This window comes from Thalassophryne amazonica, chromosome 2 (assembly GCF_902500255.1).
Source record: "Thalassophryne amazonica chromosome 2, fThaAma1.1, whole genome shotgun sequence".
In the NCBI taxonomy this organism is placed as follows: Eukaryota; Metazoa; Chordata; class Actinopteri; order Batrachoidiformes; family Batrachoididae; genus Thalassophryne; species Thalassophryne amazonica.
This window is the reverse complement of record NC_047104.1, coordinates 36,931,817-36,950,982: the sequence shown is the minus strand read 5'-3', so window position 1 is coordinate 36,950,982 and position 19,166 is coordinate 36,931,817. Positions and strand designations below refer to the sequence as shown.

The following is a 19,166-nucleotide window of genomic DNA, read 5'->3' as shown; positions in this document are numbered from 1 at the left end:
ACTGTTAAACTAACAACCGCAATAACATTTAAAACCTCAAAACCCTGAACTCCCATGGTGCATTGCAGCACAATGTCTATTGTTACTGGTTAGCTAAAATGGCTAATTTCCATTTATGCAGCATTCATCCTTGACCCAAAAGAGGCCACTTCGCTATTATTTATATTGTAATAACTAAGTGGTCTCTGTGTGCATATGTGTGGCTTCGATCACGGACAAACTGTGGAGAGCTGACATTTGCCGTTTGGTATGCTTATATATTTTAGGTCAAGGATGAACGCCGCCAAAATGGAACATTGATAGGACTAATATTTTTAGAGAAACTACGGATGTTAGTTAACGTTGCTAATTACATTCTGGACTCTCACACCATTCCAGCAGGGGGCGGTAAATCATCTTTATGTTAAAAGTGTGAGTTCAGTGAGTGATTTTATTTATTTACTTTATTTAAGCTTTATTTAACCAGGTAAGTTATTAAGAAAAATAAATACATTAATAAAATACATGGATGACACAAGAAGTTACAAGATACAAGTCCAATTCTCCTTCCTTATTGTTCATCTTCAGTAATATAAATGTTTTTATTGTCATTTAAACCTGTTTTGAAATATGTATGTTATGTGTTGTTTTATTTTTAAATAAGCCCATTTGTACTGTTTGTTTGGGAGCAGCAGGAGCAGTTCGGACTTTACGCTTTGTACAGCAAGAACAAACCCAAGTCTGACGCCCTGCTGGCCAACCATGGAAATACATTCTTCAGGGTGAGTGATACTCAGAGCATTCTGGGTTGTTCTGCACATTCCAAACATTCTGTCATATAAACAGAGCTGTAATCATTTGCACCTAAATCACTACTTTTATTCAGAGAAAGCAGATGGAGTTAGGAGATAAGATGGATCTCTCCTCCTACCTGTTGAAGCCCATTCAGAGGATGAGTAAATATGCTCTGCTGCTTAGTGACCTCATCAAAGAGGTGGGTGCGGCTCAGGAAGCAGAGCTTGTCTCACTGCAAGCTGCCACCAGCATGGTGAAATTTCAGCTTCGCCATGGAAACGACCTGCTTGCAGTGGATGCTATTCTCAACTGTGATGTAAGTGAACATCACACACAGGTGTTTTGTCACTGCTGATCCAGAGTCTGTGTGCTGTAGTGGCCAACTTTGGTACTGCAAAATAGACATTTTCTGCATTGACCACACCAAGAAACTATGAATAATAATAATAATAATTATTATTATTATTCATTCTTCTTCTTCTTCTTCTGTTGTTAGTATATATGACACCATCTGTGTATTCTGGTGACCACTCTTAACGGACTGAGCTGCTGCTGTGCTTTGGTGGTGCCAGTTGTAGGCCTGTAGATTGATAATATACAAATAATGAATGTTTATGACTTCAATGGTGTGAATATTTTATGAGATGAAAGCTGGAATATATATGTTCCAGCTTTCACTGAATTTAATATTTGTTGCATTGAAAGAATGTAAAAACATTCATTATTTATTTCATGTAATGGCTAAAATAGATCCTTGTCATTTATATTATATTAATTTACAAACAACAGAAAAGAGACTTACATTTTGGTACCTCCTCAGTGCAGCAAAAAAAAAAATGTCAGAAATGAATCCAGCTTTGGTGCGTCACTGCTGCTTTGACATCAGCAATCCAACACGAACTTTAAATTGGAGTTCAGAAATTATTCTGACGATAAAGTCTGTCATGCTGTGCATCAAATCGGCTAAGCGCTGCCCAGCTTGTGTGAGCGTGCGCGTGGTGCGCTAACACAAGCAGGAAGGCACTTGTGCATGGGTGTACTACCAAAAAAGACTGTATTTCCTCAATGCAGCGAAAAGTCACATCAGACGGCTTACAGCACAGTGGATTTGTTTTGTGAGTGCGTGTGTGTGTGCGTGTATGTGCGCATGCTGAGTGCAATGGTACCAAACATATGGAACCAAATTTGCACTCTAAATGGAACCAAATTGCACTCTATATGCAATGCAACACAAATTGGACAAATAATCCATCTCACATAACATACAAAATACCAATCAAATGACAAGGATCCACTTGTGGATGGACCAGCATATCCAAGTATAGTTTTTATGTTCCTCTTAATAGATCAGCGACTGAACATCACAGAGACTTCGTACAACCACTTACTGAAACTACAAATTTGCATCTATAAAGTGGATCTCTCTTCTTGACCAGCTTTGTTTCTCAGCCTATCCTACTGCCAGTCTTACAGGGTCTGTCTCCTCTCTTGCCTCCTGTGAGAGGCTTCACTCTGGCTGTAGCATGTCAGTGGCAGATCCTCATTCAAACGTACCAGGAAAAACTCATAAACTCTAAAAGAACGGTTCTGTAGGCCTGAAAATACTTCTTATTTAGTCTTGGAGTCAAAGAAAATCATAATGGAAAAACACGTGGAGGGACTATTTTCTTCAAGAATGGTGCAAAAAAAAAAATAAAAAAAATATATATATATATATATATTTATATATATATATATGAGGTCTGTCCATAAAGTATAGGTCCTTCTTATTTTTTCAAAAACTATATGGATTTCATTCATATGTTTTTACGTCAGACATGCTTGAACCCTCGTGCGCATGCGTGAGTTTTTCCACGCCTGTCGGTGACGTCATTCGCCTGTGAGCACTCCTTGTGGGAGGAGTCGTCCAGCCCCTCGTCGGAATTCCTTTGTCTGAGAAGTTGCTGAGAGACTGGCGCTTTGTTTGATCAAAATTTTTTCTAAACCTGTGAGACACATCGAAGTGGACACGGTTCGAAAAATTAAGCTGGTTTTCAGTGAAAATTTTAATGGCTGATGAGGAGATTTTTTTTAATGAAAGACGTGCGGACGGGTCCGCGCGTCGGCTCGCAGCCGCCACGACGCTCCGCCACAGGAAAAACACCTCTGTTGGAAGCCTTAAGGACAAGTTGGAACATGTCCAGCTGTTAAACAATTTCTCATATACTCACTCCACTGAAAGCCATCAAAAGCCGCCTGGATTTTACAAATGGTTATCAACACGGAGGTGTTTTTCCTGTGCCGCCGCTCCGCACCGGCTGCTTCCCGACGCGCGGACCCGTCCGCACGTCTTTCATTAAAAAAATCTCCTTTAACAGTGGAATATCCGGATAAAATGCTGAAACCGACTTCTTCTGAAACTTCTCTGTTCTCTCACGACGTCCTGGATCAATAGAGCCTGAAATGTGGAGGTTTTCAGCTTGAAACAGGCTGATGACACCGCCTGAGAGCGCAGCGCGACGTCTCGCACCGTGGGAAGTCCTTAAAGCGACAGTGTCACCTCAAAATCTCTCATCAGCCGTTAAAATTTTCACTGAAAACCAGCTTAATTTTTCGAACCATGTCCACTTCGATGTGTCTCACAGGTTTAGAAAAAATTTTGATCAAACAAAGCGCCAGTCTCTCAGCAACTTCTCAGACAAAGGAATTCCGACGAGGGGCTGGACGACTCCTCCCACAAGGAGTGCTCACAGGCGAATGACGTCACCGACAGGTGTGGAAAAACTCACGCATGCGCACGAGGGTTCATGCATGTCTGACGTAAAAACATATGAATGAAATCCATATAGTTTTTGAAAAAAATAAAAAGGACCTATACTTTATGGACAGCCCTCGTGTGTGTGTATATATATATATATATATATATATATATATATATATATATATATATATATATATATATATAATTTTTTTTTTTTTTAAGGAAGCAATGGACATTTTATGAACTCCGTTTTCATCACAAAAGGATTTTATTTATCCAAAAAGGAATTCTATGACAACAGCAGCAGAAAGGAAAGAGATACTATTTTACAAATATACTGTTTGGGGGAATGTTCTGGATCTCTGCCATGTAGCTCCTAGCAGGTGGTTTAAATTTATTATGCATTGTTTTTAGAATCTTTTTCATATATTACAATATTTTTGTGACTTGAATACTTTGGTAAATCCATTTCTAACACCAAAACACATGAATAAAAATGTGTATTCACTAAAGGGTTGAAGCATTTCAAAAAACACTTTTCATATTTTCATCTTTAGAGCCAAATTATATTTTTTTCACAGTGGTCTCGCCAAATATATGTTCCACATTCAATCATAAGACTGTTATGAACATTTTGATGAGCAACACATGCACATTCTACTAAAAGAAAAGCCTTAAAGCTGGAATTATTAAAAGTATGGTAAAACCAAGAAAATGCCATTGAACCACAAGAAGAAGTAAGTCCTATATAGGCCCTGAGGCCTGTTGGTACCTGTGCTTATCTCCAAATTCCAGAGTGTCTGAGACTGTTTTCGTTTTTAAATCTACTTTTTGAAAGTTAAAATCTGAATGGTAAAACTCCATTCACTGAGGACAGTTTTCTTTGAAGTACTGGATTTCCAGGTATGGCGAGTTTGAAATTATTAAATGATCGTCCATGTTTCATGGGTTGTGAGCAGCGATATTTCCTTTATTTATTCATTAATTTGCCATATGGTGCTGACGCAGGGTCAAATGTAATCTGCAGGTTCAGTGGTTGGAATAAGATTCAGATATGAGTCCACATCCATTGTGTGTGTCCAGGTGAACCTGAAGGAACAGGGTCAGGTAATCCGACAGGATGAGTTCACTGTCTATAGTGGACGAAAGAAATGTCAGCGCCATGTCTTTCTGTTTGAGGAGCTCCTTCTCTTCAGTAAGCCCAAGAGGGTGGAAGGAGGTCTGGATGTCTTTCTCTACAAACACTCGTTCAAGGTAAAAATCCTCCCAGGTCAAACGCCAACCGGCCCCCAAAGCTCAGAGGTCATCAGAAAAGCTTCCTGTCTTTCCAGACAGCAGATGTTGGTCTGACGGAGTCCACAGGAGACAGCGGGTTGCGATTTGAGATCTGGTTCAGGCGCAGAACATCCAAAAATCAGGCGTTCATCCTTCAAGCAGCAACTGCAGACATCAAACGCGCCTGGACTAGCAACATCGCCCACATCCTGTGGAACCAAGCCACCAGGAACAAAGGTCAGAGACGACAAGATGCGCACTCGCATGACATATGTCGTCATAGTCATTTACAACATTTCTTCTGTGTTTGCTTCAGAGCTGCGTATGAAGGAGATGGTGTCGATGGGGATTGGGAACAAACCATATCTGGACATCCAGCCCAGCGATGCTGCCATCAGCGACCGAGCTGTTCATGGCCTTATGAAGAGCAGAGGTAACACACGTTTAACAGTCTGAAAGGATTGTGGTTTACTGCCATGATGTCAGCTGGAGCTTAACTGAACAAGTAAAGTGAAAATTCTGTTAGCCTAGCTTAGAATCAGGATCAATTTGAAGACACAAAGACTTGAAGCTGGAAGACGTGATTGAAGAGATTAGTTACCTGAACATTAATCAAATAAATAGTTAATTAACATTAATTAAATCATCAGTTCATATTTGATATTTTTGTACTGATGATGATGGTGGGAAAAATGTGTTCAGGTGCCAGATCCAGGGCATCGATCGCTGTGTCCTTCTTTGATCATGCCAATCCTTTTAAACGTGGGGCAGTGACCTCAGAACCTGGGCCATCAAGACCATCATCATTCTCCAGCAGCTTGCTGGGACCACTCAACCTGCACATGCGCAGGTACCAGTTTGGGTTTGGATCAGTTGAGATGAGTTTAGTATATTTAAGGTCCATTTAATTTGTATTGTTGTAACAGTGTGGCTTCAAACATCTTGTTCTCTGCTGTTCTTCTGCAGTCACTCCATCTCCTCCTGTCCTCCTGGTGAACGCTCCTTCACCACCCCTTATATTGAGGAAGATGAGCAGGAGACGAGCAGTCAGCCCTCCATAAGTACAGACTCAATCTTTGGATTCACATCAGTACAGTCGATGCCCTTAGTGAGTTCCATAAAAGTTTTTCTTTGTCGTGCAGCCACAGAGAGTTCAGGTTCTTCATCTCAGTGTCTCTCCGGATCTACTGGTTCGGACAGTGGCTGCGTCTCTGCACACCTGCAGGAGATGCAGCTTGAAGAGTCCTGCCAGCCTTTCTCCTCCTCCAATGCCATGTGCAGCAGCAATAAGCAGCACCTCAGCAGCCGATACATTTCAGCGGTGAGTATCACAGACGATCTGTGACCGCTGCATGTCTGTTTTGTCACTCTGTTCAATCAGCTGAAAAGTCGTTTTATTTGGCATCGCTGGTAACAGTGTTACACTGAGAATATAAGTGACATTATACATGCTAAGATTATTGAATATGACAACAAAGCAGATCTCACTCTGAGGGTTCCTCCTCTTTCCTCCTGGCTGCTTTCAGGCCTTGATGGTGTGTAAGCACATGTTCAGTCAGCTCCATCACCAACCAAATGCAGTTTGGTACATAGGTATGGGTATTCGGATGAGCAACGACCACAGTTTAAGGAGGAAAGCCACCTCATTAGCAAAGTCTGTTTTTGAAGAGTGACTTAAAGTGGAGGAAAATACTGCAGTAAATACAACTCTTTGGTGAACTCAATGGTTTTCCATCTGAATCAGAAGCTCAAAGTGCTTTAGAATGATGTCTCGCATTCACACATCAATGTCAAGGTGCTACCATCCAAGGCGCTCACTACACACTTGGAGCTAATCGGGGTTTAAGGACCTTGCCCAAGGGCCCTTAGTAACTGTCTGGTCTGGTGGGGGTCTGAACTGCAGATACTTTGGTTTGAACCCAGTGCTTAACCACTAGACCATCACCTCCCAACTGAAGAACTTGGGAGGGAGCTGCTGTATTGGTGAAATAGAGTTTCAACTTCTTCTCACAAGACAGATAACAATGCTAATTAGTAAGTTAACATCAGTGATGTTTTTTCCCTCACTCACTGTGAACAGAATTTAATTCTGCATGGTGTTTAACAAATTGCTTTACATTTCTGAATCATGAAAAATGTCTTTATTTACTGAAAAAGAAAACAAAAAACAAAAGTGTGACACAAACAATTTAAGTTGTGTTGTGCTGTTAAGCTGTGACACTTTGTTTTGATTTCCATCTTCAATGTTTAGATCTATGAGTCCCTATAAATAAAAAGTCATGATTTATGTTAGGCGGTACAAATGAGTGCTTATTAATTTCCACTACACTGCACCCACTTTCAAAGTTTATAATCAAACCAATCTACACATGATGTCCTGTTCAAAACCTCGTCTGACTTAGAAGTGTATCACATGACCTCAAGATGTTCAAACTGTTTCATCGTTGCATTGAAAGGCCATTGAAGATGATGCTGCTTATGTCTGCGCAGAAATCGGCTCCAGTCATCAGCCCGGCCACCGTTGTCTAAGTCTGCTGCCAAACCCAGTGGATCAGACTGTAAGTGAATGCACCAAAATTTGTCTCATGTTGATAAACAGTGCGTCCGGAAAGTATTTACAGCACTTCACTTTTTCCACATTTTGTTATATTACAACAGGGGTGAGGGGTGCCCAACCTTTTTAACCAAGATCTACTTTTAAAGATGACACTGTATCGAGATCTACCAAGCCACATTGAATGAATGAATGAATTTTTATTCGGCACACACAAACTTAACAAAATAATCTCTCATAATACAAAACAAAACAAAAGAAAACAAAAACTCAAACAGTTTCCCAGTTTTGTGCAGCCGAACGGGTTTAGGCTGAAGCAAAAGCTTATAAACGCCCCCCTTCACCAGTTGCTTTATACACATATATGTACACTCATAACAACATATACCAAAAAAGACAAGAAAGACAAGCAGAGACAATATAGATAAAACAGACGCACTGATAAAACAGAAGAACAGTAACAGTCAGTTAACCTAATTTATCGTACTTTTTCAAGCCAGCCAAACAAAGTAATACTGTCAGAACAGTTGTTCCAGATTTTAACACCTTTTATGCAGTGACTTTTTATAGTAGTTCGAATCTTTAAGCTGTCAAATACTAATGTTCCTCTTGGATTGATAACAGGACTCCCTCATTTTAAACAGTTCCTGGACATGTTGAGGCAAGAGTTTATTGTTAACTTTATACATGGTCTGTATCGTAATATAACCAACCAAGTCCCAAAATTTCAAAATGTGTAAACATGCAAACAGTGGGTTTGTTGGCTCACAATATGGTTTTTACTTATAACTCTTATAACTTTCTTTTGTAACAGAAATATTGGGTTTGTGTTTGTTTTATGTGTTTCCCAAACCTCAATCCAGTAGGTCATGTATGGGACAAGCAATGAATGATACAGCGTAACCAACAAATGCTGGGGGAGGAAGTTGTGCTTTATACAGAATCTCCATAACTTTTGACATTTTGGATTTCATATAATTTATATGAATTTTCCAACTTAATTTATCATCGATTAAAAACTCCAAGAAACTTGGTTTCAGTTACTATTTCAATTTCAGCATCACTGAATAATAAGCCACAATTTATTGTGCACCAATATAATAACACAATTTTCTGGCACAAAGATAAAGTTTTAACAATAATAATGCATTATTGAAGTAAACGTGCGTGGTGCAAAGAATAAGCACAAGTAGACGTAGGACTGGCCCATAACAACACAACAACAAACAACCCAAATAATACAATGTCTAATTCAAGTTGGAAAAGTTGTTCCCTACCTTAGTGGGACTTCTGGCACTGAGAGTTAGAGGTGGGCGGATCGATGCTAATATCGATAATATCAATACCAACGCTGGTATTGATATTGAATGATCCTCGTGTAAAAAGATCGATACTCAAGAATTTTTTCTCTCCTGCACGCACTGACTGCTGCGCATGCCGATTCATCAAAGTCTACTCTCTGTCTGTAAAAGCAGTGCTGCGCTGTGTCACACAACACAGAGCAGCGCACCATTGTATTGTGGTTTGTCAGCCCTCTACCTCAGGATATTTTGTTTTAAGTTGTGTTGAGGGATTTTTTTTTAAACAAAATGTTGATTGTGATAATAAAGTATTTTGTTGTCACGTATAATGTTGGGCGAAATTCTATCCTAGGTCTTTTGGATCCTTTGGATCTATGAAGCTTAAATATGAAAACGTATCGATATCGGCGATACTGGGCCTGTATTTACTTGGTATCGGATCAATACCAAAATTCCCGGTATCGCCCATCTGTACTGAGAGTAGGAAGCTAGTCTCTCATAGCCTTGACAGTAGGAGCTGAGTACCAGCCGTAAGCAGGCTGCGAGGTGGTCATCAGTCATGGTGGATCTTTGTTTTGACTTGATGATTTTCATATGTGAAAAGGCACACTCATACAAACTTATTTATCAAAAAGTGCAGTCAAATTCCAGAATACAACAGCCCTAGATTAAAGCTAATACTACTTAATAATAATAATAATAATAATTTCAACAACTAAAATGTTTAGAAAGAATTTAAATTTTACAAAAATGTTAGACAGAATTTAATAGTTACATTTATAAACATGTAGGTTAGAAATTGTAAGTTTTACTGTTACAGTGCTGTCTGTTTTTTTTTTTTTTTTTGTCCATTTTAAAGCATTGGAGATCATTGTAGATGAACAGCCTATAATTTTTTGCACCTGCGTATAAGTTTTCCCCTCTCCAATCAACTTTTTAATCAAACTACGCTGTTCTTCTGAACAGTGTCTTGAACGTCCCATTTTCCTCAGGCTTTCAAAGAGAAAAGCATGTTCAACAGGTGCTGGCTTCATCCTTAAATAGGGGACACCTGATTCACACCTGTTTGTTCCACAAAATTGACGAACTCACTGACTGAATGCCACACTACTATTACTGTGAACACCCCCTTTTCTACTTTTTTAACTAATAGCCCAATTTCATAGCCTTAAGAGTGTGCATATCATGAATGCTTGGTCTTGTTGGATTTGTGAGAATCTACTGAATCTACCTTGTTTCCCATGTAACAGTAAGAAATATACTCAAAACCTGGATTAATCTTTTTAGTTACATAGCACTACTATTATTCTGAACACTACTGTATGTGTGTTCTTCATGTATCTCCTTCAGCTGTACACGGCATAAATGCCTCTACAGACTCCTGGCCTGAACAGAACACGCAATCTTGTTAGCCACATCCATCACATCTTCCATATTTAGACACTGTTTTGCTGCTGGTAGCAGACTTTTCAATTCCTGGACTTTTCCGGTGGGCAGAGGTGATTTAGTTGGGAAGTTTGCATTGTTGCGTCTGGAAATACGACTCCCAAATTCCCTTTCTTTGGTAAAGCCACAATTGCATTGCAGATAAGCCAGCTGGACTTGGCATTTGAATAAATCAAAAAATGATAGTCCTGATTGAAAATAGGTTTCAGGGTTTTTATTAGCTTCACCATTGTAGTATCACTCTACTCCAGCTTCTCGTGCCCTTTCGACCCTGCGCATGCACAGATAGGAAGAAGCATGTAACATTTTTGTTTTCATTCGATCAACTGGAACTCAGCTCAAGGTAGACTGGTTGGGCATGCTGGTGTTACAGCCTTATTCCACAATGGATTAATTCATTTTTCCCCTCATAATTGTACACACTATACCCCAAAATAACAATGTGATTTTTTTTTTTTTTTTTTTTTTTTTTTTTTTTTTTTTTTGCAAATGTATTTAAAATAAAATAAGAAATCACACGCATAAGTATTCACATCCTTTGCCATGAAACTCACAGTTGAGCTCAGGTGCCTCCTGTTTCCACTGACCATCCTTGAGATGTTTCTACAGCTTAATTGGAGTCCACCTGGGGTAAATTCAGTTGATTGGACATGATTTGGAAAGACACACACCTGTCTACATACAACCCCTGGCAAAAATTATGGAATCACCGGCCTCGGAGGATGTTCATTCAGTTGTTTAATTTTGTAGAAAAAAGCAGATCACAGGCATGACACAAAACTAAAGTCATTTCAAATGGCAACGTTCTGGCTTTAAGAAACACTATAAGAAATCAGGAAAAAAAATTGTGGCAGTCAGTAACGGTTACTTTTTTAGACCAAGCAGAGGGGAAAAAAAAAATATGGACTCACTCAATTCTGAGGAAAAAAATTATGGAATCATGAAAAACAAAAGAACGCTCCAACACATCACTAGTATTTTGGTGCACCACCTCTGGCTTTTATAACAGCTTGCAGTCTCTGAGGCATGGACTTAATGAGTGACAAACAGTACTCTTCATCAATCTGGCTCCAACTTTCTCTGATTGCTGTTGCCACATCAGCTTTGCAGGGTGGAGCCTTGTCATGGACCATTTTCTTCAACTTCCACCAAAGATTTTCAATTGGATTAAGATCCGGACTATTTGCAGGCCATGACATTGACCCTATGTGTCTTTTTGCAAGGAATGTTTTCACAGTTTTTGCTATATGGTAAGATGCATTATCATCTTGAAAAATGATTTCATCATCCCCAAACATCCTTTCAATTGATGGGATAAGAAAAGTGTCCAAAATATCAACGTAAACTTGTGCATTTATTGATGATGTAATGACATCCATCTCCCCAGTGCCTTTACCTGACATGCAGCCCCATATCATCAATGACTGTGGACATTTACATGTTCTCTTCAGGCAGTCATGTTTCTAAATCTCATTGGAACGGCACCAAACAAAAGTTCCAGCATCATCACCTTGCTCAATGCAGATTCAAGATTCATCACTGAATATGACTTTCATCCAGTCATCCACAGTCCATGATTGCTTTTCCTTAGCCCATTGTAACCTTGTTTTTTTCTGTTTAGGTGTAAATGATGGCTTTCGTTTAGCTTTTCTGTATGTAAATCCCATTTCCTTTAGGCGGTTTCTTACAGTTCAGTCACAGACGTTGACTCCAGTTTCCTCCCATTCGTTCCTCATTTGTTTTGTTGTGCATTTGCGATTTTTGAGACATATTGCTTTAAGTCTTCTGTCTTGACGCTTTGATGTCTTCCTTGGTCTACCAGTATGTTTGCCTTTAACAACCTTCCCATGTTGTTTGTATTTGGTCCAGAGTTTAGACACAGCTGACTGTGAACAACCAACATATTTTGCAACATTGCATGATGATTTACCCTCTTTTAAGAGTTTGATAATCCTCTCCTTTGTTTCAATTGACATCTCTCGTGTTGGAGCCATGATTCATGTCAGTCCACTTGGTGCAACAGCTCTCCAAGGTGTGATCACTCCTTTTTAGATGCAGACTAACGAGCAGATCTGATTTGATGCAGGTGTTAGTTTTGGGGATGAAAATTTACAGGGTGATTCCATAATTTATTCCTCAGAATTGAGTGATTCCATATTTTTCTACAAAATTAAACAACTGAATGAACATCCTCCGAGGCCGGTGATTCCATAATTTTTGCCAGGGGTTGTATAAGGTCCCACAGTTAGCAGTGCATGTCAGAGCACAAAGGGCCTTAGTCAAGGAGGTGACCAAGAACCTGATGGTCACTCTGTCAGAGCACCAACATTTCTCTGTGGAGAGAGGAGAATCTTGCAGAAGGACAACCATCTCTGCAGCCATTCCTTAGTAAAAGGCACATGGCAGCCTGCCTGAAGTTTGCCAAAAGGCACCCAAGGGACTCTCAGACCATGAGAAACAAACTCTGGTCTGATGAGACAAAGATTGAACTCTTTGGTGTGAATGCCAGGCATCATGTTTGGAGGAAACCAGGCACCATCCCTTCAGTGAAGCATGGTGGTGGCAGCATCATGCCAGTTTGGAATAAGGCTGCAACATAGCAATATGTAGAAAAAGTGAAGTGCTGTGAATACTTTCCAGATGCACAGTATGCAGACATATTCTAAAAATGCCACCATCTTCAGGAAGAATGTAAAGAAATAATGTGATATTCCCATTCTGCACTTTTGTTCTCCAAAAAGACTGCTGGTTTTTGCTAACTGTGGTCATAAATGACAAACGTTCTTATTTTTTTTTTTTTTCGTTTTCTCAAAAATAAATTTGACAGATACAATAATGCTCTCTAGTTTCTGATATTGTAACTACATTTTTATTTTACAGTCAAATATTTTGTAAACTCATGAAAATATTTTGTCTCTCTGCAGGTTTGAACAGTTCCAGTTTGAAAAACACACTGAAGTCAGTTTTATAAAAGCACTATTCTGTTTAACTGAAACCACTTTTTTAAGACACTCTATTTTATTTATCTTTGTTTCTAAATGGCAGGTACAGTTCATTTTGGTTTTGTACTTAACATGTGATAGTTGATAAAATTGTCTGCTGCTCAAAGCTGCTGTTATGTTGTTTGTGGCTCAAGTTTGTAACTTCAACCCTGCTGTTGCTTTTCTTACTTGAACAATAAAACTGGTTTCTTCAAAACAAAGTAAATGCTTCATTTTCCTCTGATTACAAAAGTTAAAAATTCTTATTCCCATGAAACTTCACGTTTAGTTCTGTGTTCAGTTCTCTGTAACATTTGTGTTCAAAATAATAGCCGTGTGTTTAAAAAAATCGCATAAAGCTCAAAATCCTTATAATAAAGGATTATTAACTGAGCACGAGGTCTGTACAGGAAAATATCAGACCGAGGTCTTGACAGTACGGACCTTGGTGCACTCGGTCCGTACAAAAAAGACTGAGCAATCAAGCAAGGTTAATAATTTGTTTATTATATGGCTGTTCGGAGCTGTTTTGTTTGTCTTCATTGTACACTTTGAGCTCATTTGCTGTTAATTCCTCCAATTCAAACTCAGTGTAACAAAATTCGCTCAGAGAATGGTCCTCTTCGTCGTTCATAATTCTTTGCTTTTTGTTTTGTTTTATTTCGCACAGTGAAATTTGGAAACAAAGTTGCAAATTTGATATGCGATCCTCAGCGATTGTCATGGTAACGGTCTGATATGGGAAAATATCAGACTGGAAATCAGCCAATCAGAGCACACGTACTGTCGTAGCCATATACTACTTTTTATTCACTTTCTGTAAATAACAAATTTGATCAATTTTTCAGCATGATTTGATTTGGAATAGAATGTGTTGTTCCTATTGCATTTGTGTGTATGGAAATAAAAGCTGTATACGTATTTTGATCTTTACTCACTTTTTTAAACACACTGCTCTTATTTACACAAATAATGTATTTATTAGGAACTTCAACAAAATTTGCACAACCAAATTTGGACAACTTTAGGAACAAGAGAGTTTTGTTTTTGATTTTTATGTTTTGAGTGCATCAGATTTGTTTATATCACAAACCTTACCTAAATTGACAGGATTGTGCAGTGGTATGTCATCAGCATAGCAATGATAAGTATCCCCATAATTGCAAAATCTAATCCAGTGGTGTTGCATAAAGTGAGAACAGCTAGCAGTGGGCATAAAACAAAACCCTGAGGGACTCTATGCCAACAACGTAAACATCTTAACATCTTTCCTTGCTATAAAGACTGCACAGTGCCAGACATGTTTTCCTATAATAGGCCACACCAAAATTTATCAAAGATTTATCCTGAGGAGAAATCTGGGGATCCAAAAATTTGCTCTGGATGAGTTGGTCTGATTCTTTATTTTGATGCTCATAACCACAATAAGGCACTTCTTCTACAGGTGCTCCCTTAAGTACAGCTACAGTTGCTCAAAGTGACCACTAATTATGGAATTCAGAAGCTTTTAAAAAGTCATATTCTTCTTTTGGTTGCTAGCATTAAGGGCCACCATAGCGGATCATCAGTCTCCATCTCAGAAAGTTCTCTGCATCTTCTTGTGTCACACTAATCACCCTCTTTTTTCTGACTAGTAGCTCAGCAGCCTTCACTTGATATACTTTACATCCTCTGCACATGCCCATTTCATCTCAGTTTCACCTCTCACTTTGTCTCCAAATCATCCAACCTGCACTCTTCCTGTCCATCCTCGTCACGCCTAAGAAAAATCACATCTGTAGCTCTGTTCTGTCTTCTTCCCTTCTGCCATATTCTTCATTACTTTGAACAGTTGACTAAAGTACTCATCTACCTGTACTCCTTGGACCTGCACCGTACCACTGTTCTCATTTGTCTGCCTGTCCATCAACATTGCAAATAAAAGCCAACCACCACCGTCAAACTGTTCAAACCGCAAACGTATGGTTCCTGCATCACCAGTCATCAGAAAAACATTTTAGGAACTTTTACATTTAATTTTTCACATTTATTTATTTGTTTAAATATTTTCTTTATTTACCACAAAGTCTCACATATCTATATTATAATAGCCGAATGGCCTTTGTGTGCGTGTGTGTGGCTTCTATCATGCAGAAACCGGGGAGAGCTGTTTGGTATGCTTATGTATTTTGGGTCAAGGATGATCGACGCCAAAATGGAACGTTAATAGGACTAATATTGTTGGAGACACTGCGGATAATAGCTAACGTTGCTAATTACATTCTGGATTAACACGCCATTCCAGCAGGGAGCGGTAAATCTAATTATAAATATAAATAAATAAATAAATTGTAAATAACGTTAAAAATACATGGATGACACAAGAAAGTGAAAGCTCTTATTTCCATTGTGGTCCATTTCAAAATCAAGTGATAAAATAGAAGTAATAATAAAATGTAATAATAATGATGATGATAATAGTGTGTGTATATGATAACAAGAACCTAAACAATTTATAAATACATTAAGACAGTAAATTAACATTAAAAAATACATAATTAACAGGAAATGAAAGGGTTGAGTTCCACCTGTAAAATTTGTTGAGGTCTAAAGTGCTAAAAACCTTCTGAACTCACATGCCATTCCAACTCAGAAATGTTCCTTAATTTATTACCACCCTTGAAAAATGTCAGCTACCTATTGTATAAACTTCCCAATCTAGAAGTTTAGAAGCTCCAACAACGAGCATCAAACTGTTAACACAGTAAACACAAAATACTCAATATCTCAGGTTTGAATCTAAATTTATTGTAAAATGAAAAATAAAAGTAAAAAAACAAAATGAACTGCACAATCATAATTTGGGTTGAATTGCATAATTTATTTTCATATTATTTTTTTTAGTCTCTAAAATGTCAAAAAATAAACCAAAATATTTATTGTCAGGTAACCAAAGATTTTTGTAAATCACAAAGCTGCAAAAATATCTAAATGATCCTCAGATGGATCAATAAGAAAAAATGGAGCATATTTCCTTACATTTTCATTTTGCAGCTCCAGCAGGTCAAAAACATGTAATATCATCTAATATGTTGCCTGTTAGCATGTTAAGCTAATAAAGCTAAGTGCCAAAACTTCAGAAAAAAGTTTTAATTCAACTGTCATTTTTAGTAGCATACAAATGAACCCACACCTATAACAGTAAACAGTCGATACTTGTAGAATCATGTCAACAATGTCAAAAGCCTCAGAAAGGAAAACATGAAAATTTAACATGTTGATATGCTATTGTTAGCATGTAGACTAGTTCAAAACTCAATAACTTAGAATGTAAGGAATATGTTTATCATTAGGGTGTTAAGTGCAAAATACAAATCTTTTGCTGTCATTCTTCATATGTTGGCCAAACAAATGTTAACACACAGTGGTTTACCATGCTAATATAGTTAATGGTGTATTCCTTCAGTAACATGTATATATTAAAAATATGTAACAGCAATTGCTAAGGTTTATGTTGTGGTCATATTTCCAGTTCTAACAGTAGATTGTTAAATACAAAAAATAAGATTTTGTGTTCTTTCTGAACCCGTTCTTGAAAATCTACCAACTGGTCCCACTGGTTGCTAAAACAATACAGGCAGCACAGTGAAAACCCAAGCAGATGAAAGTAGATGAGATTAAATATTTGGGGTCAGTTGTAAGCAGAAAACGAGGCGATAATCGGTGAGTCGTTACTGACGCTCTGAAATGACGAGTCTGACGTGCTGCTGTGGCACTCTGATCGCTTCCCCACTCTTTTATTATGAAATAATGCTGAATTATGTGTAAATGATTGTACAGGAGCTTCAGATATCTGTTGCTGAGATAGATGATGACTGGAGTGCAGTTTTAAGCAGAAACAAGGTGATAATCAATGAATTGCTGGAGACAGCCTGAAATGACACGTGTGCAGTGAAGGCAGGGCGGAACTAATTTTTAGGGGGGAGCATTCGGTTGGTGACACCGGAACTAGAATCGTCCAATAGAAAAGCAGAAGTTCCAGTTTGGAAAATCAAAATGTCCAATAATGTGGCAGCGAAAAACAATCCAAGAATAGTAAAGCTGTCTTTGAACTCGTTGCGTTTTTATTCTCTGAACGTTTCAGAGAATGTTATACATTTTCAGCACAACCAAACGTGACCTCTGACATCAGACCTGTGCCACATGACTGAATGAAGCTGAAAAACGTCCTGATGTATGTGTACATCACTGATCTCTTCCTTAATCTGTTACTCAATGACTGCCCAATTTGAAGCCACTATCTGCCATGATGTCACTGCATTCTAACCAGCTGTACAATTATTTTGAGCCTGGGAAACTATGGAATACAGAAAATTGTACTGTAAATTTCCAAAATTTCTTTACCTGAATGATGGTAAAACTGAGATCATGGTGTTTGAGCACTCTGGCATACCAAATGTGGTAACACCAAATTTTGGTGCCCTGGCTAATTATGTACAACCCCTGGCAATAATTATGGAATCACCGGCCTCAGAGGATGTTCATTCAGTTGTTTAATTTTGTAGAAAAAAAAGCATATCACAGACATGACACAAAACTAAAGTCATTTCAAATGGCAGCTTTCTGGCTTTAAGAAACACTATAAGAAATCAGGAAAAAAAAATTGTGGCAGTCAGTAACGGTTACTTTATTAGACCAAGCAGAGGGAAAAAAATATGGAATCACTCAATTCTGAGGAATAAATTATGGAATCACCCTGTAAATTTTCATCCCCAAAACTAACACCTACATCAAATCAGATCTGCTTGTTACTCTGCATCTAAAAAGGAGTGATCACACCTTGGAGAGCTGTTGCACCAAGTGGACTGACATGAATCATGGCTCCAACATGAGCGATGTCAATTGAAACAAATGAGAGGATTATCAAACTCTTAAAAGAGGGTAAATCATCACGCAATGTTGCAAAAGATGTTGGTTGTTCACAGTCAGCTGTGTCTAAACTCTGGACCAAATACAAACAACATGGGAAGGTTGTTAAAGGTAAACATACTGGTAGATCAAAGAAGACATCAAAGCATCAAGACAGAAAACCTAAAGCAGTATGTCTCAAAAATGCACAACAAAACAAATGAGGAACGAATGGGAGGAAACTGGAGTCAACGTCTGTGTCCGAACTGTAAGAAACCGCCTAAAGGAAATGGGATTTACATACAGAAAAGCTAAACGAAAGCCATCATTAACACCTAAACAGAAAAAAAACAAGGTTACAATGGGCTAAGGAAAAGCAATCGTGGACTGTGGATGACTGGATGAAAGTCATATTCAGTGATGAATCTCGAATCTGCATTGGGCAAGGTGATGATGCTGGAACTTTTGTTTGGTGCCGTTCCAATGAGATTTAGAAAGATGACTGCCTGAAGAGAACATGAAAATGTCCACAGTCATTGATGATATGGGGCTGCATGTCAGGTAAAGGCACTGGGGAGATGGCTGTCATTACATCATTAATAAATGCACAAGTTTACATTGATATTTTGGACACTTTTCGTATCCCATCAATTGAAAGGATGTTTGGGGATGATGAAATCATTTTTCAAGATGATAATGCATCTTGCCATAGAGCAAAAACTGTGAAAACATTCCTTGCAAAAAGACACACAGGGTCAATGACATGGCCTGCAAATAGTCCGGATCTTAATCCAATTGAAAATCTTTGGTGGAAGTTGAAGAAAATGGTTCATGACAAGGCTCCAACCTGCAAAGCTGATCTGGCAACAGCAATCAGAGAAAGTTGGAGCCAGATTGATGAAGAGTACTCTTTGTCACTCATTAAGTCCATGCCTCAGAGACTGCAAGCTGTTATAAAAGCCAGAGGTGGTGCAACAAAATACTAGTGATGTGTTGGAGCGTTCTTTTGTTTTTCACGATTCCATAATTTTTTCCTCAGAATTGAGTGATTCCATATTTTTTTTCTTCTGCTTGGTCTAAAAAAGTAACCGTTACTGACTGCCACAATTTTTTTTCCTGATTTCTTATAGTGTTTCTTAAAGCCAGAAAGTTGCCATTTGAAATGACTTTAGTTTTGTGTCATGTCTATGATGTGCTTTTTTTCTACA

The 19,166-nt window shown here is 38.4% G+C and overlaps 1 protein-coding gene across 1 annotated transcript in view; it reads left to right on the top strand.

Moving 5' to 3' along the window:
- The window catches only part of plekhg4 (pleckstrin homology domain containing, family G (with RhoGef domain) member 4), an 86,060-nt gene extending 72,772 nt beyond the window's left edge, over positions 1-13,288 (top strand). The window contains exons 19-28 of the mRNA XM_034162759.1: positions 672-761; positions 866-1,090; positions 4,598-4,768; positions 4,846-5,026; positions 5,106-5,222; positions 5,492-5,639; positions 5,756-5,850; positions 5,932-6,110; positions 7,280-7,347; positions 13,015-13,288. Coding sequence (XP_034018650.1) covers positions 672-761; positions 866-1,090; positions 4,598-4,768; positions 4,846-5,026; positions 5,106-5,222; positions 5,492-5,639; positions 5,756-5,850; positions 5,932-6,110; positions 7,280-7,318 — 1,245 coding nt within the window. The 3' untranslated portion in view covers positions 7,319-7,347; positions 13,015-13,288. The remainder of the gene's footprint in view (positions 1-671; positions 762-865; positions 1,091-4,597; positions 4,769-4,845; positions 5,027-5,105; positions 5,223-5,491; positions 5,640-5,755; positions 5,851-5,931; positions 6,111-7,279; positions 7,348-13,014) is intronic.
- The last annotated feature ends 5,878 nt before the right edge of the window (positions 13,289-19,166 follow it).